Genomic DNA, 25,368 nt, shown 5'->3' with positions numbered 1-25,368 from the left:
GCCCTAGCATAGATTACTTTTTCTTACAGTGACTGATGGATAGATGATTCGCTTACTTCAGACAAACGTGTTTGTTGTAAGAGTCGTTGTAAGGCGTCTGCTAAATGCCGAAAATGCCATATGCCCATGTCGGCATGGGTTTGAATCCGGCCCATGCCCTGCTTACATAACCTCTCTCCCTTCTTCTCCTTACTTTCCTGTCTGTCTTCACTGCCCCACTCCAAAAATAACATTGAAAAAAGGGTTTGTACCCATAGTTTTGTATGGATAATAACGTTTTTTTTTCAATTCTTGTTTCCCAGGCGGCTGGCACAAGACACAAGAGAACACAAGACAACAAGAGAACACTGACAAGGTGGAGTGTTACGACCCCAAGACCAACCAGTGGACCATGTGCGCCCCCATGAAGGAGAGGCGCTACCGCCCGGGCGTGGCCGTGGTGGACGGCAAGATCTACGTCCTGGGGGGGGAGGAGGGCTGGGACAGGTGAGGAGGGGGGGGGGGGGAGGGGGAGGCTGGGACAGGTGAGGGGGAGGGGGGGGAGGAGGGGGGGCTGGGACAGGGGCTGGGACGGGGGGCTGGGACAGGGGAGGGAGGGGGGCTGGGACAGGTGAGGGGGGGAGGGGGGCTGGGACAGGTGAGGGGGGAGGGGGGCTGGGACAGGGGAGGGGGGGGGGCTGGGACAGGTGAGGGGGGGGGGCTGGGACAGGTGAGGGGGGGGGGCTGGGACAGGTGAGGGGAGGGGGGCTGGGACAGGTGAGGGGGGGGAGGGGGGCTGGGACGGGGGGGGGGGGCTGGGACAGGTGAGGGGGGGAGGGGGGCTGGGACAGGTGAGGGGGGGAGGGGGGCTGGGACAGGTGAGGGGGGGAGGGGGGCTGGGACAGGTGAGGGGGGAGGGGGGCTGGGACAGGTGAGGGGGGGAGGGGGGCTGGGACAGGTGAGGGGGGGGAGGGGGGCTGGGACAGGTGAGGGGGGGAGGGGGGCTGGGACAGGTGAGGGGGGGAGGGGGGCTGGGACAGGTGAGGGGGGGAGGGGGGCTGAGACAGGTGAGGGGGGGGAGGGGGGCTGGGACAGGTGAGGGGGGGCTGGGACAGGTGAGGGGAGGGAGGGGGGCTGGGACAGGTGAGGGGGGGGAGGGGGGCTGGGACAGGTGAGGGGAGGGAGGGGGGCTGGGACAGGTGAGGGGGGGAGGGGGGCTGGGACAGGTGAGGGGGGGGAGGGGGGCTGGGACAGGTGAGGGGGGGAGGGGGGCTGGGACAGGTGAGGGGGGGGAGGGGGGCTGGGACAGGTGAGGGGGGGGAGGGGGGCTGGGACAGGTGAGGGGGGGAGGGGGGCTGGGACAGGTGAGGGGGGGAGGGGGGCTGGGACAGGTGAGGGGGGGGGGACAGTTGAGGAGGGGAGAGGGTAGGACGGGTGAGGAAGGGCTGGGACAGGTGAGGAGGCAAGGTGCACAATAGTCTGTTAAGGTTGGGGGGGGAAAGTGGAAGAAAGGAAAAAGAGGGGAAAGGAAGAGAGAGAAATCGAGGCTCAGACCACCACTGTAGTAACCCGCCTCCCTCCCATCTCCCCCCAAACAGGTACCACGACACATCGAGAGGGACTGTGAGGATGACAAGGTGCACAATAGTCTGTTAAGAGTGGGGGGGAAAGTGGAAGAAAGGAAAAAGAGAGGAAAAAGAGGGGAAAGGAAGAGAGAGAAATCGAGGCTCAGACCACCACTGTAGTAATAATTTTAATAATAATTTTGCCATTTAGCAGACGCTTTTATCCAAAGCAACTTACAATTACGAATTACAGGGACATTCCCCCTGGAGTAACTGAGGGCTAAGTGCCTTACCCAAGGGCACACTAGTAGTGGTGTGGCTTCAGGCGGGATTTGAACTCACAACCTTCCGATCACAAGTCCAACTCACTATCCACCACTACCCCCTAGTAACCCGCCTCCCTCCCATCTCCCCCCAAACAGGCACCACGACACCATGGAGAGGTACTGCGAGGAGACGGACAGCTGGGAGATGGTGGGGGAGATGCAGCCCACCAGCCAGCTCACCTGCTGAGGAAGGACACCCACCCAGAAGAACCCAGCCTCCCCGACACCGCCACCGGGCCCGAGCTGGACTGGGAGTGAGAGAAGAAGAACCCAGCCTCCCCGACACCGCCACCGGGCCCGAGCTGGACTGGGAGTGAGAGAAGAAGAAGACAGCCTCCCCGACACCGCCACCGGGCCCCAGCTGGACTGGGAGTGAGAGAAGAAGAAGACAGCCTCCCCGACACCGCCACCGGGCCCCAGCTGGACTGGGAGTGAGAGAAGAAGAACCCAGCCTCCCCGACACCGCCACCGGGCCCGAGCTGGACTGGGAGTGAGAGAAGAAGAAGACAGCCTCCCCGACACCGCCACCGGGCCCCAGCTGGACTGGGAGTGAGAGAAGAAGAAGACAGCCTCCCCGACACCGCCACCGGGCCCCAGCTGGACTGGGAGTGAGAGAAGAAGAAGACAGCCTCCCCGACACCGCCACCGGGCCCCAGCTGGACTGGGAGGGAGAGAAGAAGAAGACAGCCTCCCCGACACCGCCACCGGGCCCCAGCTGGACTGGGAGTGAGAGAAGAAGAAGACAGCCTCCCCGACACCGCCACCGGGCCCCAGCTGGACTGGGAGTGAGAGAAGAAGAACCCAGCCTCCCCGACACCGCCACCGGGCCCGAGCTGGACTGGGAGTGAGAGAACCCAGCCTCCCCGACACCGTCACCGGGCCCGAGCTGGACTGGGAGTGAGAGAACCCAGCCTCCCCGACACCGCGAGTGAGAGAAGAAGAACCCAGCCTCCCCGACACCGGGCCCGAGCTGGACTGGACTGGGAGTGAGAGAAGAAGAAGACAGCAGCTCCAGGGTGCCATCTTTACAAGTGCTTTGTGCATCTCTGCCAAAAAAGTATATTTTTGTACCATATTTTGTATTTATTTGTATAAATTGCTGCTTGTTCACTGCCTGTTATATGGTTAATTTTATATCTTTATATTATAAGTTCAGTGTTCTTTGTAAATGTTAACTGTAAATGTAAATGTAAATTAAATGTAAACTTTTGAGTGAACTTTTCAAGATGCTTCCCAATAAATGTACTGCATCATAACCCTCTGGCTGCAAAACCATATTGAATATCATTCTCTGCCTGTGTGCAAGTCTGGAAGTGCTTTGCTCCAGATACAGTGACCGCCAGTTATTAGCACCCCTGGTAAAGATGAGTAAAAATGGGTTAAGAAAAAAAAAAAAAAACACCTTTTTGTGAATTAGCTTACGGTAGTCACACTGAAAGAAATAGGAAACATCAACCATTAATTCAAGTACATTTATTCAGAGATTTTTTTTTTTTCTTAAACAGTTGGCTGTTATTTTTTTTCAGTGTGAGCTAATTCACCAAAATGTGACCTTTTTCTAATCCTTTCTACTCATCTTTACCAATAATTGTGGAGGGCACTAAGTGCAGTGTACCAGTTTTTGTAAGGCAAAGCACATCTAACCAGATGAACGCAGTTTTTTCCTTGATTATGCAATGGAATATGCAGGGAGTTTGCAAATATTGTGAAAAGCTGTAAGAAAAGTCATTTCCTAGTCTTGCAGAGCCAAGCAGCAAAAATAATTAGGACAAAGTAAACCATATTTTCCACAGTTATGCACAATCACCTAGACAGTGACATGCACTTTTCTTTTAATCAACCACAATGGTTTCCTCAAGTTCATACAAGTCTTTTCAAACATAAAATTCATAAAAATAAAGTATGAAAGATTTCAAAACTAAACACCACAAATACTGGACCGACCTTGTTCACCCCAGAGCCACCGAAACAGTCAACTAAACATAAAAAAAAAGCTAACAGCATGATTGACATTACACCATGCTTAATGTTTGACATCCCAATCTCTTATGTATATTAGTCACAAAATTCAGTGACAGGAAAAACATTGTTTTCTCTGCTGAGCCTAATTGAAACCATTCGTTTTGTCCAAAATGCAGTTACACTGTGGGTTACAAAACATCTACAGTGTCTCAAGTCCTCAAAAACAGTGGCGCATGCCTATACAATGGAAACAGACCCGCACATACTGAAAAATTCATTACGATAAGCATCTTGGGGGTGGGAGAGACGTCTGAATATAAAGCAGGAACAAATCAAAACGTAGCTTATGTACAAAAAAATGTATGACTCCAAAACAAAAGCAGGGGGTGGGAGCCTAACCCCCCCCCCTGATGAACTCCAACTCCCATGAGCCTCTGCTCAGACAAGGAGTCTCTCGATAGCCATCTGTGTGGACTGGATCTGGGGCTTCAGCTGGGAGCCTTCCTTGATGGTGATGGAGGTGGCGATGACGGGTCTGGAGACCCCGCATGCGCGCCCCAGGGCCTGCTTGGAGCGCACAAACACGTAGGGGACGTTCTTGTCCTCGCACAGCAGCGGCAGGTGGAGGATGATCTCCAGGGGTTCCGCGTCGGCTGCCATGACGATGAACTCGGAGATACCGCGGTTCAGGGTTTTAGTGGCTGAGGGAGAGGAAAGAGTAAGGGGAGTTAGTCTGTTTTGTTAAAGCAAGCAAGTGTTTTCTATTAACGAAAATGTCGTTCTGGTGGTCTAGCACCATGGCCTGGGGTGGTCCAGTTGTCTACAGTGCACACATATGCCGAATTCAAATCCAGCCCATGCCCTCTCTCCCTTCTCCATACTTTCTTGTCTGTCTTCACTATCTGTCCAATAAAATAAAAAAATATGAAAGGGACTGCCCCACTCAGAAAAAATATATATTTGTTCTGAGTCACTTTATATACCCTGGGAGCATGATAGGCAATTGTTGTGGGATAGAGAGGTCTGACTCTTATAAGTGCACAACTCCTTATATACCATCCCCACACACATGTGGTAGCTCAGAGAAAAACAGGCGTCAAGTTGTCGCAGACAGTATAGCTCCGCAGTTCAAGTTGCTCAAACCGACTCTCGAATTTGCGACCTCTGCATGCGAACACACGTGACCACCGTCTCCTTAAACACCCGGTGTAAACCTGCCACGCTATCGAGGGTTCAGCCGGGGTATTATTGAGTGAATTTCACCATCTCTCAACTCTGTTCTAATAACAGCTCCACCACAGACAAGTGGGACTCACCTTCATTCGCTCCCTTGCGGAGCTGCTTGTAGTTGGCAGCCTGCTGCACCAGGTCCAGGATGGTCTTGCTGAACGTGGCGTCGGCCAGGGGGTAGGCCTTGGGGTTGACTTCTGGTTCACCCTGGAGAAAAGACATACAACAAGGAGGAAATGAAAACAATCGCTGCGTTAAAGTAGATCATCACTGGCCCTTTAAGGATGTGCGCATCAAACAATGACTCGAGACGGATTAGACTGGTCAACACGTGTCCACGATGAACACCCTGGGAACACGTGGTTCCCACAAGATTACGCATGGTGCGTCGCCGGCCGTGCGCATTTATGAATTTCCTCCCCAATTGGTAGTAATGATCTTGGAGTACAGTATCGTCTATATGAAATGCGGTACAAACAATATAGCACATTATATAGAACCAAATACTTGATCGGGAACAAGTTCGCTCGCTACTAAGCAGTGCGCACACTTCCAAGATGGCTAGCATGCCATGCAAGGCTGATAATAAGCTACTAATAAAACTAGTAGTAGGTAAATTAATATTAAATTCAGCTCACCATATTTGTTAATGTTCCGGTGGATTGTGATGTCCAGGTGCGGGTAGATGTGTCCTCTCGGCGTGTGCTTCACGGAGGACAGGAGTGATGCTGCTGAGAGAAGAGATCACAATGTGCAGACACTGGTAACGTGGTTTATCGCTGGAGATAGGGAACTCTTCTACACGTCATCATAGCGCGCCTCAGAGCGCTTACATACGTCATCATAGCGCGCCTCAGAGCGCTTCCTATACGTCATCATAGCGCGCCTCAGAGATAGAAGGAGCAAGATGGTTTATTCAGCATTCGTTTCCGTCCGCGCAGTCCGTGGGAACATCAGGACTAGACCGTTTTTGGCTGGGAGATAGTAGGAGGGCTGTGATTTTGTTGTTGTGATGGCTATTATTGTCCTCAAGGGTTTTAGCTTTAGGGGGCGTGACTGCTCATATAGCATATTATGAGATCGACAATTCAGAAAAATAAATGATAACCAACACTAATAATAATAATAATAATAATAATAATAAGCAACACTCAAGCAAGTTCATAAACAAGTTCCTTCAAGAAACATTAATAATTGATTTTCAGGATCCATTGTTTCAGCATTACATTATTTTTTCAGATTTAGGACATAATATGCAGAGCACAACCCTTTTAGGATATAGCTTTCTAGGCAGAGTCAGTGGGCAATCTTGTGGTAGTGAAATATCTTTGACGGACCCGTTTACCATTTTTGGATTGGCTGCGAAGACCGTGGCTCGGACGTCATGACCAGGGTTGCCAGATTACGGGTTACCGCCGAATGGGCTACTTTTGATCACACTGCATCGTCCACCGACACCGGGAAAAAGTATTTGGGCTGGGTTGGGCTGGATAAATAGCATTTAGGCGGTATCAAAATGTCAGTGCCTGAAAGTTACAAAATGCGTGAAGTTAAAACACACACCCTAGTAACAACATTTTTTTTATTATTTATTTTTTATGTTACAAACATCATTGGCAACAGACATACAGTTTATGGGCAAGAGATTAGTTAGTAGTAATTAGCGGTTTTCTGACAATAATAGGTTTTAGGCTGGTTTTTGGTGGATTTTGCGTTTTTTAAGACTGTGGTTAGGCTGGATATTATCACGCCCATCTGGCAACCCTGCAGGGCGGCCATAGCTGCTGTCTCCTGTGTGCTGTAGGTGAAGCAGAGAGACCGCGGGAGGCATCATGACATCTATCCGAGCTGTGAACCACCTCTCCGTGAGTCTGTCTCCTCTGGCGAAGAAGTCTGGTTTAGGCCAGATAAACCTATATATACACACCATGGAGTTATTGACCATTCTGTCACATTAGGGCGACCTATCGTGGCCCCTGTGCTGTTGTGCTCACCGGCTAAGAGTTAGCCACGGTTGGCTAGTGGGATCGGATGGGCTGTTGCTAGTCTAGCTAGCTAACTACATTCACATCGCTGCTCTGGTGCTAATCACAACATCTAGACCTTCTTTAGTCCGTCCGAAGTGCCACCTAGTCCAGCCTACAGGTGATGGGGTTGGTGGTGGTGGTGGTGGTGGGATATCCTTCATCTGGCAGGCTCGCTGTGGAAGCTAAGCTATGTTGAACGTACCCACTGAAGGTCATTTCAGTTCTGATGGGGTTTTAGGTCAAAGTCACACTGACAATCAGTGTCCAACTCCTCAGTTCAGATGTCTTCACGTCTCTTTGACGTTTTTTCGGGTTTTTAACCGACATTCTGCAGCCAGTGGTCTGGAGCAGAAGTGTGTCTTGAGCTGTCAGATGCTTTCTACTGGAAACAAAGTAGCTGGGTGCAAATGACATGTGCTGATTCCACCAATATGTCAACGCAGGATATTGGCATTATGTGAAAAGCAAGCTTCATGATAATAACCCTGGACTGTTATTGTTGTTAGGCCATAGCATGTCACGTGACGTCACACGGGCAGCTGAAAGGGGACGTCACATGGGCAGCTGACAGGGGACGCTTGACTGAGAAAAGCAGTGACAGCTTGGTAGTGTTAGGGCTGTCTTCATAGCTTGAGAGGTGGACACAGTGATTATGAAGTGGGTAGGGTTTAATTACGTATTGATTGATATGCCATTTGGGGTTCAGTGTCTTGCCCATGGACGTAGCGACACGTGGCCAGCCAGGGCTCGAACCACAGAACTGCCGACCATGCGATCATTAGACGCTCTACCTCCTGAGCCACAGCCGCCCCTGAGCACTGCAGATCACACCAACCAGAATACTGCTCCAGTGCAGCTCCACAGCGCAGCCTTGCTCATTAATGCTCTGTCCGCTGTTGCTTAGAAACTAATTTCCCTGGGGCCTATGGGGGAAGAATAATGTTGTTACTTTGAAATCAAATATATATATATATATATATATATAGGCCTATATATTCTAACGACCCTGTGTAAGGCCCATTAGCAGCTCTGCCAAGGGAGGAAACTCTCGCAGGGCTGGTTTCACAGACGAGGCTTAAGCCGAGGCCTAGTCCTGAGCTAAATCACACTTCCAATATAAAACCTCAATCGAAGATGCTTTTCAGATGCTTTTCAGCATCAGTCTTAATCTGTGGCGCAGGAGGTAGAGCCTCTGTCTAATGATCGCAAGGTTGGCAGATCGGCGGTTCGAGCCCCAGCTGGCCACATGTCGAAGTGTCCTTGGGCAAGACACTGAACCCCAAAACTGCTCCCAGACAGTGAGCGGGCCGGCACCTTGCATGGTAGCTTGGCCGCCATTGGTGTGTGAATGTGTGTGTGAATGGGTGAATGAGAGGCCGTTGTAAAGCGCTTTGGATAAAGGCGCTATATAAGTGCAGTCCATTTTAATCTGCGTCAATGAAACCACCAGCCCTTCGTGTTGCGGCCAGTTTGTAAGCGGAAGGTCGTGAGTTCGATACCCGCCTAGGGCAAGCTGCTCTACTGATAATGTGTTCTGGGTGTATATAGATCTATATCTCCAGAAGGAGAAGTGGTGCTGGTCCGTGTTGGTTGACAGACAGGCTTGTTTTATCCTTTATTTATGATGTAAAGCACCCTGTGCATTCGTGCTGTGAAGGGCGCTGTATAAATAACGTTTTACTTACTTACTTGTTGTTGTTCCTCCCTCCACAGAGACGGTGCTATGCGGCCGCCAGGAGGAGTGCAGCTCTTACGGAGCCCTACGTCGGCCTCAAGGCCGCCCCCGCCTCCCTCCAGCCCCAGAACGTCCAGGTAGGCTCCATCAAGCGCCCGCCGCAGACTGAATACCCTACGTCCTTCCTAAAGACTTTATGTCCTTCCTAAAGACCCTACGTCCTTCCTAAGGACTTTATGTCCTTCCTAAAGACCCTATGTCCTTCCTAAAGACCCTACGTCCTTCCTAAAGACCCTATGTCCTTCCTAAAGACCCTATGTCCTTCCTAAAGACCCTACGTCCTTCCAAAGGACTTTATGTCCTTCCTAAAGACCCTACGTCCTTCCTAAAGACCCTACGTCCTTCCTAAAGAACTCTTCATCCCCACTACCCCCTCGTACAGTTTCTCTACAATAAATAGTAATAATAATAATAATAATAATAATAATAATACATTAGACTTATATAGCGCTTTTCTAGACACTCAAAGACGCTTTACAAATCGAAAAGATCGAGTAGTAATAATAAAAATAAACCAAAAAAGAAATAAAAGAAAGTATAGGGGGCCTAATTAAGGTAGTGCTGGGGACACATGGGAAGGGGGGGGGGAGAGGGTTAACTGGTGAAGGCGAGCTTGAAGAGGTGGGTTTTGAGGGCCTGTTTAAATGTTGGGAGGGTGTTGGCCTGTCTGCTGTGGTTGGGGAGGGCGTTCCAGAGGGACGGGGCTGCGGCTGAAAAGGCCCGGCCTATTAAATCGATTAATAAAAGAAAATTAAAAAGAAAAGGAAGAAGTCATTCTTCCGTCTTCGAGCATCGTGACTGCCATTGGTCCCCCTGGTCCTAAAATAGATGTCTTTTTCTTATGATGATATGAGATGATTCACCTCAAGCTCGGTCCTCTCAGCTCTCCTGATCTGGCCTCCCCTGGTGATGTCACTCCCCTGGTGAAGTCACTCTCCTGGGGGCGTGAGGGGCACATGAAACATAAGTCAAGTTGTTGTAAACAGTCGCCCCACACTTCGACTTGCTCTGACCGAGCCATGACCTTGTGACCTCTGGCTTGCCCTCACACACATGACCACCGTCTCCTCAAATACCCGACGTTAACCAGCTACGCTATCGACAAAGCTAGCTATTAGCTAATCGACAGCGAGGGTGGTGGGGGGCTACTACAACACCTGTCCTGTTGCGTCCGTAGTGTCGGGGTTGGTGTTAATCCTGGCTAAAAGCAGTGTAGCTTCTGGGCACGTGCTAACTAGACTTACGTATGCACGGAACCGTGCACAATCTGTTGTTTCCAAAACAGGGAAGTGTTCCGATCTCTCCCTGCCTTGCTGTGATGTCACTTTTCCTGACTGTGACTGACTGTGTGTGTGTCTGTCTGTGTCTGTCTGTGTCTGTCTGTCTGTGTATCTGTCTGTGTATCTGTCTGTGTGTGTCTCTCTGTGTGTCTGTCTGTCTGTGTGTCTCTCTGTGTGTCTCAGTGTGTCTGTGTCTCTCTATGTGTGTGTGTGTACTGTATGTCTGTCTGTCTGTCTGTCTGTGTATCTGTCTGTGTCTCTCTCTCTCTGTGTGTCTGTGTCTGTGGCTGTGTGTGTGTGTGTGTGTGTGTGTGTGTGTTAGACTCAGACTGAAACACTTTGAGCAACCGAGTGTCCTATGCTGATGCATCTACTAATGTTTGTGTTCAAGAATTCTATTGTAAAATGTGAACGCAAATAAAGATACTAAAATGTGTGTGTGTGTGTGTGTGTTCTCCAGGTGTCCAAGCTGCCTAACGGTCTGGTGATAGCGTCGTTGGAGAACTACTCCCCCGTGTCCAGCGTGGGGGTGTTTGTGAAGGCAGGAAGTCGCTACGAGACGCCAGAGAACCTGGGGGTCAGCCACGTGCTGCGGCTGGCGGCCAACCTGGTAAGATCTCACACTTCTTATTTGATTTATTTATCTATTTTTTTCACAATATGTTTATTGTCATTTTCTTTATTTTATACCATAACAAAAACCAGAAACACAGACGCATACACGTTGCATCCTTATTGGATCGAATAAAAAAAGAAAACAAAACTTCCTCCTCCACTTTGTGTAAAATCCCTCTTCATCATGTGTATACCGGTACTATTTAGGGTCAATCCCCTAATGCTTACCGTTTTTAACTATCACCATTTCACGTGCAGCTGCATTATAGCTATCGGAAAAAAGAAGGACGTCGCGTGGCAGGGAGAGGGGCGTCTTGGGAGTTGTAGGAATGGACTCAAATAGACAATTTGGACGACCAGGACTTATCAGGGCATTCAAAGCGAGACAGCTGGCCTCGAGAGAGAGTTTAAAACATGATCTTTTATGTGTACTACTATTGAATAATGAAAACAATGACTCCACGGGATTACAGGGTAAAATTCCGCTTTAATATTGAATGAAACTGATCATTCCCCCCCCACATCTACCTACCGTTAGCCTTTCAAACCCGCGCCTGAGAGGTGCAAAGCCAGAAGTCCAAAAATAAATGAGATGACGATAACTATCATAGCCCCTCTATCATAGCCTTTCTATCATAGCCCCTCTATCATAGCCCCTCTATCATAGCCCCTCTATCATAGCCCCTCTATCATAGCCCCACCCCGACAAGCCCCACCCTTGTCTAGTCTCTTGCTGTTAACGCCGTCACCCCAGTCAGTGCTTAAACATGTCGATGCGTTTGTGCGATTTGTGATTGACTGTTTGTTAGACCAGGAGGTCAGTCAGGCTTGGGGTGGGAGCTCAACCAAAGGTCATGGGAGAGTGAAAAAGGTTCTCCAATAGATAGATAGGTACTTTATTGATTGCCTTAATTTCCCCTTGGGGATCGATTAAGTGTCTGTCTGTCTATCTATCTATCCAACTATCTATCTATCTATCTATCTATCTACCTATCTATCTGTCTGTCTACCTATCTAACTGTCTGTCTGTCTATCTATCTATCTATCTATCTATCTATCTATCTGTCTATCTGTCTTCTATCTGTCTATCTATCTATCTGTCTGTCTGTCTGTCTGTCTGCCTGTCTGCCTGTCTGTCTGCCTGTCTGCCTGTCTGTCTCTCTGAATGAATGAATGAAAACCTTTATTGTCCCCAATGGGGAAATTTTGTTGTCAAACAGCTTAGCTTAGTCTTAGACAGAAAACATTCAATAAATAAATAAATAAAACAGTGCAGGCTCAATGTAAAAAGTGCAAGATAAAGTGCTCAAGTGCATGTAGTCCAAGTAGCAGTCTTAACGGCCTCTCAGCTCCAGGTCTCCCCCACCCTGCAGGGCCTGGTTGTAGAGTCGGAGTGCAGCTGGAACAAACATCTCTCTATCTGTCTGTCTGTCTGTCTGTCTGTCTGCCTGTCTGCCTGTCTGCCTGTCTCCCTGTCTGCCTCTCTGTCTCTCTGTCTCTCTGTCTCTCTATCTCTCCATCTCTCCATCTCTCTATCTGTCTGTCTGTCTGTCCGTTCGTCCGTCCGTCCGAGAACCTTTGTCACTCTCCTATATCTCTCGATCACCTCACATCCCCAACACTGACTGACCTCCTGCGCTGTTCAAGGAACCTGTTGAGTAATTAACCTTGTTAGTTAATGTTGTTAATTAATGTTAATTAGCGTTGTTGTTGTTGTTGTTTTAGACTTCGAAGGGCGCGTCAGCGTTTAAGCTGTGTCGCGGTGTGGAAGCTGTGGGGGGCAGCCTGAGGTGACTATACCCCCCACCCCACACACACACACACACACATTCACACACACACACACACACACACACACACGTTCCCACCCCACCCCCAGTGACTATGCCGTCTCCCCACCCTTACCCTCCATGTCCCCATTTGACCACCTATAAATAAACACCAGTCCACATGCGACATTCCCCCCCCCCCCCCCCAGGGTAACTGTGTGTGTCACCCCCCCCCCCCCCCCCCCCCCAGCGTAACTGTGTGCGTGTCTGTGTTCCCCAGTGTGACGGCGTCGAGGGAGACCATGGTGTATTCTGTGGAGTGCCTGAGAAACCACATGTGAGTGCTTCCGCTGTTCTCTATGCGGGGGGGGGCAGGCAGGGGGGTAAGTCACTGCCGGGTCACTCAGTCAGCCAATGGGAAGGGTGTTATGGGCCCTTTTGATGTGTGTGCCTACGTGTGTGTGTGTGTGTGTGTGTGTGTGTGTGTGTGTGTGTGTGCACACTTACATGTTTTGATGTGCGTGTGTACATGAGTTAGTGTGTGTGTGCTTACAGTACATGTTTTAATGTGTGTGTGTGTGTGTGTGTGTGTGTGTGTGTCTCCCCCCCTCCACAGAGACACAGTGATGGAGTACCTGATCCACGTGACCACGGGTCCAGAGTTCAGGCCGTGGGAGGTGGCAGAGTTGGCCTCCAGGGTGAAGGTGGACAAGGCCCTGGCAGCACAGAGTCCCCAGCTAGGTCAGCACCCCCCCCTGAGACATCTACTACCCCCTGTACTGTCCCTCCTGTGACGCACACGGCACACACTTAATCGTCACACACTTAATTCATTCATTTATCTAGAATATTGAGCATAGATTGCTTTTTCCTGCTACGACTGGTGGAGAGATGATTCACTTACTTAGACAAATGTTTTTGTTGTAAGTCGCTTTGGATAAAGGCGTCTGCTAAAATGCCCAAAATGTAAATGAACCCACGGCACAAGGGGGAAAAATTGCAAAAAATGTTTACTGTGTGAGGAACATTGACAAATGACAGGACATGATATTCCGTTCACTCGTTATTGAATGTTTCAGGGTACACTGTGCTACTTTGAAGTGTAAAAGTCAAAAGTATTAGTGATAGGGGGCGGCAGGTAGCCTAGCCTTATCTTATCTTATATATCTCTGGTTGTCGGATCTACTTTTCCTCTAGGTCAGGGGTCGGCAATAGGCGGCCCGTGGGCCATTGCTGGCCGGTCACCAATAATATTTGGCCCAGCAGATTATTTTGAGAATCCACTTCTTTTTTTTATTTTTTTTACAATATCGGACCGACAGTCCAACACCGCGCCTATAATGTCCGAATAGAGAATCTACCTCCACCTGAATAATGCGTATTGTACTTGTATCCATGTTGAGAGTGAATGACACAGGGACAGACAATCAGGCAGCGGGGTGCACCGAAGCGCACTGACGCTGAACCCCTCATAGTGAATCATAAGTAGGTGGACAAGGCGTGGTGCTGAAATAGCCAACATGCGGTGTGTGGTTTGAAAAAATAACATCAGCTCATTAAATCATTCAAACGTAATGTTTACGTATGTGACTGCAACACACATATGAACAGTAACAAAGCAAATTCTGTTTAATTTTCTGAAAAACATTGACAACAAAATCGGCGCAAAGTGGTGGTAGGCCTATGCTCCTGAAACGACAGAGCAAACGCGCTATTAGGGATAATAAGTACAATGAGCCATTCATTCAAAATATACAAAATACAATTAGGTTATTAAATACAATAACGACAGGCTTGGTACTCACTTAATGTGAAAAGTGGCATCTCCCATCGGTCACTATTTGCTTGATATCTGGTGATATTGACGTCACTTTAATCCGCAGGCAGTTTATTTTTATTTTTATGCATCAATCGATTCCTCTCGTGCGTCTTTATCACATTCATTGACGAAAAGGACGACTTGTATAGAAAGGGAACATCGTGAGCACGGAAGATGTGAGTCTCACAACGGCTCTGCATTGATGAAACCAGGTAGGATGAACGTATAGTTCGCTGTCCATCCCTGTTTCCACCGTCAACTTTCCTCTTTAGACCTTTGGAGAGTGACATGATGTTTCTCTTGCTAGCAGGTTAAATGTTTAGCTAACTTCACCCGGCACGCAAACAACCAATCCAATAATAAATAATGTGACCTTGTCTGGGAGGAGGGGGGAATAATTCAGAATAAAACGATGTTAAATAATTATTAGAATAAGTTAGGCTGCGATACATCGTCAGTCCACATATTTATTATTCAAAACTATGGAAAGGGTGAAACTACGTTTCAACGTTGTTGAGAATCACAACACAAACTTGCTAGTCAAGCCTAATACTGCAACGTAATGGATTGGACTGCTACCTAGTTAACTAGAACACTACTTTACATTGTTAGCAGGCTCACAAAACAAGCTGTGTTAGTTGACTAGCGATGTGTACATTTTTCGAAAGAAAAGTCAAAGCATTAGAACGTGTCACATTTTTTAACAATCAATTACTTAAATTAGCCTTTGATTATGTTCTGGCCCGCCATCTAGTGGCTCAAAAGATGTTTGGCCCGAGGCCAAACCTAATTGCCGACCCCTGCTCTAGGTGTTATTGATGTCTCTGATTGTCGGATCTACCTTTCCTCTAGGTGTTATTGATGTCTCTGATTGTCGGATCTACCTTTCCTCTAGGTGTTATTGATATCTCTGATTGTCGGATCTACCTTTCCTCTAGGTGTTATTGATATCTCTGATTGTCGGATCTACTTTTCCTCCAGGTGTCATTGAGAAGCTGCATGAGGCGGCGTATAAGAACGCCCTGTCCAACTCCCTCTACTCTCCTGACTACACCATCGGCCACGTCTCCTCTGGGCAGGTACGGCTGTCTGGACACTTCTGTGTTCTAGATCAAGGTCCTCTGTGGTCCTCTGTGGTTCTCTGTGGTTCTCTGTGGTCCTGTGTGGTCCTCTGTGGTCCTCTGTGGTCTTCTGTGTTCCTCTGTGTTCCTCTGTGGTCTTCTGTGGTCTTCTGTGTTCCTCTGTGGTCCTCTGTGGTCCTCTGTGTTCCTCTGTGTTCCTCTGTGGTCCTCTGTGTTCCTCTGTGTTCCTCTGTGTTCCTCTGTGTTCCTCTGTGGTCCTCTGTGGTCCTCTGTGTTCCTCTGTGGTCCTCTGTGGTCCTCTGTGTTCCTCTGTGTTCCTCTGTGGTCCTCTGTGGTCCTCTGTGTTCCTCTGTGGTCCTCTGTGTTCCTCTGTGTTCCTCTGTGGTCCTCTGTGGTCCTCTGTGTTCCTCTGTGTTCCTCTGTGGTCCTCTGTGTTCCTCTGTGTTCCTCTGTGGTCCTCTGTGTCCCTCTGTGATCCTCTGTGATCCTCTGTGTTCCTCTGTGTTCCTCTGTGGTCCTCTGTGTTCCTCTGTGGTCCTCTGTGTTCCTCTGTGTTCCTCTGTGGTCCTCTGTGTTCCTCTGTGTTCCTCTGTGTTCCTCTGTGGTCCTCTGTGATCCTCTGTGTTCCTCTGTGGTCCTCTGTGGTCCTCTGTGTTCCTCTGTGTTCCTCGGTGGTCCTCTGTGTTCCTCTGTGTTCCTCTGTGTTCCTCTGTGCTCCTCTGTGTTCCTCTGTGGTCCTCTGTGGTCCTCTGTGGTCCTCTGTGATCCTCTGTGTTCCTCTGTGGTCCTCTGTGTTCCTCTGTGTTCCTCTGTGGTCCTCTGTGGTCCTCTGTGGTCCTCTGTGTTCCTCTGTGTTCCTCTGTGTTCCTCTGTGTTCCTCTGTGGTCCTCTGTGGTCCTCTGTGTTCCTCTGTGTTCCTCTGTGGTCCTCTGTGGTCCTCTGTGGTCCTCTGTGTTCCTCTGTGGTCCTCTGTGTTCCTCTGTGTTCCTCTGTGATCCTCTGTGTCCCTCTGTGATCCTCTGTGTTCCTCTGTGTTCCTCTGTGTTCCTCTGTGTGCCTCTGTGTTCCTCTGTGTGCCTCTGTGTTCCTCTGTGTTCCTCTGTGTTCCTTTGTGTTCCTCTGTGTCCCTCTGTGATCCTCTGTGTTTCTCTGTGGTCCTCTGTGTTCCTCTGTGTTCCTCTGTGTTCCTCTGTGGTCCTCTGTGTTCCTCTGTGATCCTCTGTGTTCCTCTGTGGTCCTCTGTGGTCCTCTGTGGTCCTCTGTGGTCCTCTGTGGTCCTCTGTGATCCTCTGTGTTCCTCTGTGGTCCTCTGTGATCCTCTGTGTTCCTCTGTGTTCCTCTGTGGTCCTCTGTGGTCCTCTGTGTTCCTCTGTGTTCCTCTGTGGTCCTCTGTGGTCCTCTGTGTTCCTCTGTGGTCCTCTGTGTTCCTCTGTGTTCCTCTGTGTTCCTCTGTGGTCCTCTGTGGTCCTCTGTGTTCCTCTGTGTTCCTCTGTGGTCCTCTGTGGTCCTCTGTGTTCCTCTGTGGTCCTCTGTGTCCCTCTGTGATCCTCTGTGTTCCTCTGTGGTCCTCTGTGTTCCTCTGTGTTCCTCTGTGGTCTTCTGTGTCCCTTTGTGTTCCTCTGTGGTCCTCTGTGTTCCTCTGTGTTCCTCTGTGTTCCTCTGTGTTCCTCTGTGGTCCTCTGTGGTCCTCTGTGGTCCTCTGTGTTCCTCTGTGTTCCTCTGTGTTCCTCTGTGTTCCTCTGTGGTCCTCTGTGTTCCTCTGTGTTCCTCTGTGTTCCTCTGTGTTCCTCTGTGGTCCTCTGTGTCCCTCTGTGTTCCTCTGTGTTCCTTTGTGTTCCTCTGTGTTCCTCTGTGTTCCTCTGTGTTCCTTTGTGTTCCTCTGTGGTCCTCTGTGGTCCTCTGTGTTCCTCTGTGGTCCTCTGTGTTCCTCTGTGGTCCTCTGTGTTCCTCTGTGGTCCTCTGTGTTCCTCTGTGTTCCTCTGTGGTCCTCTGTGGTCCTCTGTGTTCCTCTGTGATCCTCTGTGTTCCTCTGTGGTCCTCTGTGGTCCTCTGTGGGTAGAGCATGGCACTAACAACGCTTAGGTTGTGGGCTCGATTCCCGCTGGGACCATATATACTAACAACCAAACATCTCAATTAGCAGCGGCTTTGTATGTGGAAACAACATCAGACATAGAACGTACCAGAATAAATAAATACAATAACATAAGATGTATGTGTCATTTAGCTGACGCTTTTATCCAAAGTGACTTACATTGCAGTGAGTGGATACATTTTCCAGTACATACGGTCCCAGCGGGAATCGAACCCACAACCTAAGCGTAGTTAGCGCCACGCTCTACCAGCTGAGCCACAGAGGAACATATAAACCCCCTAACATCACACTCAATAGCAGCTTTGTATGTGGAAAGAACATAGAAATACAATGTACTAGAATGCAGTGTATTGTTCTCTGTAAGTGCTTGCCTTGTGTTTGTGACGGCATGCTCTTCAACACCTCTCCTCCTCCTCCCCCTCCTCCCCCTCCCCCTCCTCCTTATCCTCTCTAGCTGCAGTCGTTTGTCGAGAGCCATTTCACCAGTGCCAGAATGGCCCTCGTAGGGCTAGGTGAGTGTGCCTGTCTGATAGCGTCTTATCTAGAGAAAGCACCTTGCAGGTTGGACTTTCATCCTGGCGGTTTAGCTCTGTTAAACAACGTCCCCTCCCGCACGCTGCCAGCCTTGACTTAGCAAGGTTGTGTTGCAGGTCACCCACATTACAGTTTGTGCTGCACGGCTGATCGGAGCTCATTACTACGCTCCTGGATTGGTGTTAAACACCTTAGGAGCCGCGTCAGTAGGATGTTAGCGATCCGCTGATCTGCACCCAGCTCAACTGCAATGTCGGTGACCTGGAGTGTGTGTGTGTGTGTGTGTGTGTGTGTGCGTGTACGTGTATGTGTGTGTGTGTGTGTGTGTGTGTGTGTGTGTGTGTGTGTGTGTACGTGTGTGTGTGTGTGTGTATCGTTTCCTTTGGCGTCTGTCCAGAGAGCTGGCGGCCCAGCCGGTCTGATAGAGGTGTGGATATGTGGGCTAGAGGTCAGCTGACAACAGTGCTGCTGTAGTTTGACGCAGTGTGTGTGTGTGTGTGTGTGTGTGTGTGTGTGTGTGTGTGTCTGTGTGTCTGTGTGTCTGTGTGTCTGTCTGTCTGTCTGTGTGTGTGTGTGTGTGTGACGTGATGTTTCTCTGTGGAATGCTTCTCTGGACTGATGAGGCAGGGTTGCGTGTGTGTGTATGTTTTCCTGTGTGTGTGTGTGTGCGTGTTAGTCTTCCTGCCTGTGTGTGTGTACGTTTTCCTGTGTGTGTGTGTGTGTGTATGTTTTCCTGTGTGTGAGAGACAGACCTGACTCTAACCGCCCCCCGCCCCCCCTGCCCCCCCTCTGCCGTCCCTCCCCAGGTGTGAGCCACTCCGTCCTGAGGCAGGTGGGGGAGCAGTACCTGAGTGACCGCAGCGGGGCAGGGGGGCCGGGGGCCAAGGCCCTGTACCGTGGAGGTGAGACCCCCGGACCACAGACACAGGATACAAAACACCTCACTGGTGCAGAGAGAGAGAGAGAGAGAGAGGGGGGGGGGGAGAGAGAGGGGGAGAGAGAAGGAGAGAGAGGGAGAGAGAGGGAGGGAGAGAGGGAGAGAGAGGGAGGGAGAGAGGGAGAGAGAGGGGGAGAGAGAAGGAGAGAGAGGGAGAGAGAGGGAGGGAGAGGGAGGGAGAGAGAGAGAGAGAGAGGGAGAGAGAGGGAGAGAGAGGGAGAGAGAGAGAGAGAGGGCGAGGGAGGGAGAGAGAGAGAGAGAGAGAGAGGGAGAGAGAGAGGGAGAGAGGGAGAGGGAGAGAGAGAGGGAGAGGGAGAGGGAGGGAGAGAGAGAGAGAGAGGGCGAGGGAGGGAGAGAGAGAGAGAGAGGGAGAGAGAGAGAGAGAGGGAGAGGGGGAGAGTGTTTCACCAGTTATGAGCTATGTAGAGTGAGGTAGTTTATGTACAGTATCTACTGTGCAGATGTATAAAAGAAACTGTAAACTATACTGTACAATATACAGTATGAGCAATGGTAGTAGTGTAGTGCAAAGGTTAGAGTGATCACATGTGCACTATGGTGGTTAATTGTGTGTGCGTGTGTGTGTGTGTGTGTGTGTGTGTGTGTGTGTGTGTGTGCTTGCGTGTGTGTGCGTGTGTGTGTGTAGGTGACCTGCGGGTGCAGAACAGTGACAGCCTGGTCCACGCTCTGGTGACCAGCGAGGGCGCCGCCGCCGGCTCCGCCGAGGCCGACGCCTTCAGCGTGCTGCAAAGGCTTCTGGGAGCCGGCCCGCACGTCAAGAGGGGCTCCAACGTCACCAGCAAGCTGAGCCAGGGGGTCGCCAAGGCAACCGCGCAGCCCTTCGACGTGAGTAACGACCTCGACGTCTAAAACAACCGTTTATCCCCGTCGTCAGGGGTTGACGGGTCCGTAACTAAGGAACTTCGGCCGGTCGGCTGGTCGATACTCCCGATCGGACGAATTCCTAATCTCCCAGATGGCGTTGGGCCGTTCCGCGTTTTTAACCGATTGATTTCCTGCCCGCAGGCCACGGCCTTCAACGCTGCCTACTCTGACTCGGGCCTGTTTGGAGTCTACACCATCGCCCAGGCTGGGTCTGCTGCAGAGGTGAGCTCACAGGAATGACATGTGCACTGAGAATGTGTTTGTTACGTGTGTGTGTGTGTGTGTGTGTGTGTGTGTGTGTGTGTGTGTGTGTGTGTGTGTGTGTGTGTGTGTGTGTGTGTGTGTGTGTGTGTGTATAGAGAGAGAGAAACACACCAGAATGCACTTCAACATTATAATGACGTTACATTGAAGGTGTTTGACCTGTATGTGTTCTGCTGTGCTTCATCCCTCCCCCCCCCCCTCTCTCTCTCTCTCTCTCTCTCTCTCTCTCTCTCTCTCTCTCTCTCCAGGTGATCAAAGCCGCCGTCGCCCAGGTGACAGAGGTCGCCCAGGGCAACGTGTCCGAGGCCGACATCACCAGAGCAAAGTAAGTTCACACGACCGTTCCGGCGATGCCGCCATTTTAGGTCGACCACAGACGGTGGATCTCAGAGCTGTTAAGTCTGAGTTAACGTCTGAACACCACTTCCCTGTTAAGTCTGAGTTAACGTCTGAACACCACTTCCCTGTTAAGTCTGAGTTAACGTCTGAACACCACTTCCCTGTTAAGTCTGAGTTAACGTCTGAACACCACTTCCCTGTAGGAGCCAGATGAGGGCAGTAGGGATGTAACGATGCATCGTGAGACAGTTCGTTATCGATACAAATACGAGACGATTCAAATCGGTGAAATGAAAAACGAATCGCGATACTCTTTTAAACCCGACAGCATTAACCCGCGTTGGTCTCATTACCGTAACTCCTGAACTAAATGTGCTATCGGAAAAAATCCTGAAAGCAGAGAAGCTGCGCTTTCTACCCATATACGCCGATCTGTTCCGATAACTCAAAGCCCGTAGCTCACGGAGAGCTGAGGCGATTCGAAGAGAGAAGCGGCATTACAAGCGAACATAACATTCATAACGAACACAACAGAACATGGGGTAGTGGTGGTCTAGTGGATAGTGAGTTGGACTTGTGATCGGAAGGTTGTGGGTTAAAATCCCGCCTGAAGCCATACCACTACTAGTGTGCCCTTGGGTAAGGCACTTAGCCCTCAGTTACTCCAGGGGGAATGTCCCTGTAATTCGTAATTGTAAGTCGCTTTGGATAAAAGCGTCTGCTAAATGGCAAAATTATTATTAAAATTAATTACATATTTTAGTGGCGTTTTTTTACGAGCGGTGTTTTTTTATACTTTTATGAAGATAATCATTACATCCCTAGAAGGCGTAGGAGTACCTGATGTCTCTGGAGTGGATCTCCGAGATGAGTCTGTGTTAATGTCTGAACGCCCTCCCCTCCCCTGGAGGAGCCAGATGAGTGTGTTAATGTCTGAACACCCTCCCCTCCCCTGGAGGAGCCAGATGAGTGTGTTAATGTCTGAACGCCCTCCCCTCCCCTGGAGGAGCCAGATGAGTGTGTTAATGTCTGAACGCCCTCCCCTCCCCTGGAGGAGCCAGATGAGTGTGTTAATGTCTGAACGCCCTCCCCTCCCCTGGAGGAGCCAGATGAGTGTGTTAATGTCTGAACGCCCTCCCCTCCCCTGGAGGAGCCAGATGAGTGTGTTAATGTCTGAACGCCCTCCCCTCCCCTGGAGGAGCCAGATGAGTCTGTGTTAATGTCTGAACGCCCCTCCCCTGGAGGAGCCAGATGAGTGTGTTAATGTCTGAACGCCCTCCCCTCCCCTGGAGGAGCCAGATGAGTGTGTTAATGTCTGAACGCCCCTCCCCTCCCCTGGAGGAGCCAGATGAGTGTGTTAATGTCTGAACGCCCCTCCCCTGGAGGAGCCAGATGAGTGTGTTAATGTCTGAACGCCCTCCCCTCCCCTGGAGGAGCCAGATGAGTGTGTTAATGTCTGAACGCCCCTCCCCTGGAGGAGCCAGATGAGTGTGTTAATGTCTGAACGCCCTCCCCTGGAGGAGCCAGATGAGTGTGTTAATGTCTGAACGCCCTCCCCTCCCCTGGAGGAGCCAGATGAGTGTGTTAATGTCTGAACGCCCCTCCCCTGGAGGAGCCAGATGAGTGTGTTAATGTCTGAACGCCCTCCCCTCCCCTGGAGGAGCCAGATGAGTGTGTTAATGTCTGAACGCCCCTCCCCTCCTCTGGAGGAGCCAGATGAGTGTGTTAATGTCTGAACGCCCTCCCCTCCCCTGGAGGAGCCAGATGAGTGTGTTAATGTCTGAACGCCCCTCCCCTCCCCTGGAGGAGCCAGATGAGTGTGTTAATGTCTGAACGCCCTCCCCTCCCCTGGAGGAGTCAGATGAGTGTGTTAATGTCTGAACGCCCCTCCCCTGGAGGAGCCAGATGAGTGTGTTAATGTCTGAACGCCCTCCCCTCCCCTGGAGGAGCCAGATGAGTGTGTTAATGTCTGAACGCCCCTCCCCTCCCCTGGAGGAGCCAGATGAGTGTGTTAATGTCTGAACGCCCTCCCCTCCCCTGGAGGAGCCAGATGAGTGTGTTAATGTCTGAACGCCCCTCCACTGTAGGAGCCAGATGAAAGCAGAGTACCTGATGTCTCTGGAGAGTTCGGACGGTCTGATGGCGGAGCTGGGGGCCCAGGCGCTGGGGGGCGGAGCCTACCAAGCCCCGGGGGCCATCACCGAGCGCATCGACACAGTCACCCACGACGACGTCGTCAACGTGAGTACCTACTGGGTCGTACCTCGGTCGGAGTACCGCTGGCCAACAAGCTATCTGAATTTGTCTGTTATTTTTAATAATAATAATAATAATAATAATAATAATAATAATAATTGGATATAGAGAGTGTAGAGAGACAGAGGAAAGTAAGGAGGAGAGGGTATGTCAGAAGGGCATGGACCAGATTCGAACCCATGCTGACATGGGTATATGTGTGTATATGTGGTGCTAGACCCCTGGACCACCCCAGGCCAGGGTACTAGACTACTGGACCTCCCCAGGCCATGGTGCTGGACCACTGGACCACCCCAGGCCATGGTGCTAGACCACTGGACCTCCCCAGGCCATGGTTCTAGACCACTGGACCACCCCAGGCCATGGTGCTAGACTACTGGACCTCCCCAGGCCATGGTGCTAGACTACTGGACCTCCCCAGGCCATGGTGCTAGACCACTGGACCACCCCAGACCATGGTGCTAGACCACTGGACCGCCCCAGGCCATGGTGCTAGACCACTGGACCGCCCCAGGCCATGGTGCTAGACCACTGGACCATCCCAGGCCATGGTGCTGGACCACTGGACCACCCCAGGCCAGGGTACATGGTACTAGACCACTGGACCACCCCAGGCCATGGTACTAGAACACTGGACCACCCCAGGCCATGGTACTAGACCACTGGACCACCCCAGGCCATGGTGCTAGACCACTGGACCACCCCAGGCCACTCTTAACCTTTCGTTTAACCAGAATGCATTGCAATGATATGTTTGCGTATTGATACTAACGGTCTTATTTTGTTTTGTTTTTTTCCAGGCTGCGAAAAAGTTTGTGGACGGCAAGAAATCAATGGCAGCTAGCGGAAACCTCGTCAACACACCGTTCGTGGATGAATTATGAAAATGAAACAGATAGAAACAGTTATTTAACAGTTTTAACCTGGGCAGATGGTGCCTGGCTGCTTACCCAAGAGAAGGAAAATGGTTGTGAAGTCCACAACTACCCACAGCAAACGATAATACTTTGTTGTCAACAATCATGTAAGGTTTGTTCAGCAGTAAATCTCCACAGGGAGCAGAAAATGTGTTTTTGTCCATTTCACTGTATATCTAATTGTACATTCATTAAAGGGTCTCTCTGCATTAATGAATCATGACATTTATTTTTCAAATGAATAATGAATGTTTGGCCCAAAATGACATGTTGTTCAGTCTGATTGCCTGTAGGTGGCGATAAAGATTGTTGTAGATATTGTGTGTAGTCGCATTTGGAGAGAGAGAGAGAGAGAGAGAGAGAGAGAGAGAGAGAGAGAGAGAGAGAGAGAGAGAGAGAGAGAGAGAGAGAGAGAGAGAGAGAGAGAGAGAGAGAGAGAGAGAGAGAGAGAGAGAGAGAGAGAGAGAGAGAGAGAGAGAGAGAGAGAGAGAGAGAGAGAGAGGGGGAGTGAAAGAAAGCAGGGAGTGAGAAATAAGGAACATTTGCCACAAGCTAACTGACTGAACATGATAAATCAACACAGTCAGCAATTACGTGTGTCATGCCAGGGAGGAATGTTTTCAAGGAACATAATAATAATACATCACGTCTGTGTAGCTCTTTCCCATGGACTCAAAGCGCTTTACAAGTCAAAAAAATGAAAATAAGGTCACAGGACAGTCACAGAACATACACAACATTACAGCCCTGTACATTTGAAGCCTGCATGAACATGGGGGGGGGGTATTTAGCAAGGTCTTAAAAGACAAGAGAGAACTCTGTCAGCAGCTCTGACATGGTGGGGGAAGAGACTTCTACAGGCAAGGAGCAGCAGCAGACGAGAACGCTTTGTCACCCAGAGGAGGGGGTCTGTTTCTGGGGAAGGTGAGGAGGCGTTGTCACCTGGTTCTGGGGAAGGTGAGGAGGCTGTGTCACCTGGTTCTGGGGAAGGTGAGGAGGCGTTGTCACCTGGTTCTAGGGAAGGTGAGGAGGCTGTCTCACCTGGTTCTGGGGAAGGTGAGGAGGCGTTGTCACCTGGTTCTGGGGAAGGTGAGGAGGCTGTGTCACCTGGTTCTGGGGAAGGTGAGGAGGCGTTGTCACCTGGTTCTAGGGAAGGTGAGGAGGCTGTGTCACCTGGTTCTAGGGGAGGTGAGGAGGCGTTGTCACCTGGTTCTAGGGAAGGTGAGGAGGTGTTGTCACCTGGTTCTGGGGAAGGTGAGGAGGCGTTGTCACCTGGTTCTGGGGAAGGTGAGGAGGCGTTGTCACCTGGTTCTAGGGAAGGTGAGGAGGCTGTGTCACCTGGTTCTGAGGAAGGTGAGGAGGCGTTGTCACCTGGTTCTGGGGAAGGTGAGGAGGCGTTGTCACCTGGTTCTGGGGAAGGTGAGGAGGCGTTGTCACCTGGTTCTAGGGAAGGTGAGGAGGCGTTGTCACCTGGTTCTGGGGAAGGTGAGGAGGCTGTGTCACCTGGTTCTGAGGAAGGTGAGGAGGCGTTGTCACCTGGTTCTGGGGAAGGTGAGGAGGCTGTGTCACCTGGTTCTAGGGAAGGTGAGGAGGCGTTGTCACCTGGTTCTGGGGAAGGTGAGGAGGCGTTGTCACCTGGTTCTAGGGAAGGTGAGGAGGCTGTGTCACCTGGTTCTGGGGAAGGTGAGGAGGCTGTGTCACCTGGTTCTGAGGAAGGTGAGGAGGCGTTGTCACCTGGTTCTGGGGAAGGTG

The 25,368-nt window shown here is 50.5% G+C and overlaps 2 protein-coding genes across 2 annotated transcripts; one reads left to right on the top strand and one right to left on the bottom strand.

Annotated features, from left to right (window-relative positions):
- Positions 1–3,663: 3,663 nt before the first annotated feature.
- Positions 3,664–5,836, bottom strand: snu13a (SNU13 homolog, small nuclear ribonucleoprotein a (U4/U6.U5)). The gene is made up of 3 exons (XM_080524609.1): positions 5,701–5,836; positions 5,149–5,269; positions 3,664–4,533 (listed from the first exon to the last, which is right to left on the bottom strand). The coding sequence occupies exons 1-3, from the start codon at positions 5,701–5,703 to the stop codon at positions 4,271–4,273; spliced, it is 387 nt and encodes a 128-aa protein (XP_080380735.1). The 5' UTR covers positions 5,704–5,836; the 3' UTR covers positions 3,664–4,270.
- A 1,012-nt stretch (positions 5,837–6,848) lies between these two features.
- Positions 6,849–23,819, top strand: uqcrc2a (ubiquinol-cytochrome c reductase core protein 2a). The gene is made up of 14 exons (XM_080523980.1): positions 6,849–6,927; positions 8,803–8,901; positions 10,565–10,714; positions 12,445–12,509; positions 12,769–12,825; positions 13,105–13,229; positions 15,289–15,386; positions 17,939–17,996; positions 18,825–18,920; positions 19,602–19,801; positions 19,982–20,062; positions 20,353–20,429; positions 22,531–22,684; positions 23,500–23,819. The coding sequence occupies exons 1-14, from the start codon at positions 6,895–6,897 to the stop codon at positions 23,581–23,583; spliced, it is 1,377 nt and encodes a 458-aa protein (XP_080380106.1). The 5' UTR covers positions 6,849–6,894; the 3' UTR covers positions 23,584–23,819.
- Positions 23,820–25,368: the final 1,549 nt, after the last annotated feature.

This window comes from Nansenia antarctica, assembly GCF_963989245.1.
Source record: "Nansenia antarctica genome assembly, chromosome: 2".
Lineage (NCBI taxonomy): Eukaryota > Metazoa > Chordata > Actinopteri > Argentiniformes > Microstomatidae > Nansenia > Nansenia antarctica.
Note: the sequence above shows the minus strand (reverse complement) of the source record. Positions and strands in the feature narration are given on the sequence as shown.

Excerpts from the sequence above, each read along its gene's own strand:
- snu13a (XM_080524609.1), bottom strand. Across the intron at positions 4,534-5,148 it reads CCGCAAGGGAGCGAATGAAG|CCACTAAAACCCTGAACCGC; the intron begins GTGAGTCCCACT and ends CCTCTCCCTCAG.
- uqcrc2a (XM_080523980.1), top strand. The coding sequence starts at position 6,895 with ATGACATCTATCCGAGCTGTGAACCACCTCTCC. Across the intron at positions 6,928-8,802 it reads GAGCTGTGAACCACCTCTCC|AGACGGTGCTATGCGGCCGC; the intron begins GTGAGTCTGTCT and ends CTCCCTCCACAG. Across the intron at positions 15,387-17,938 it reads GCCACGTCTCCTCTGGGCAG|CTGCAGTCGTTTGTCGAGAG; the intron begins GTACGGCTGTCT and ends TATCCTCTCTAG.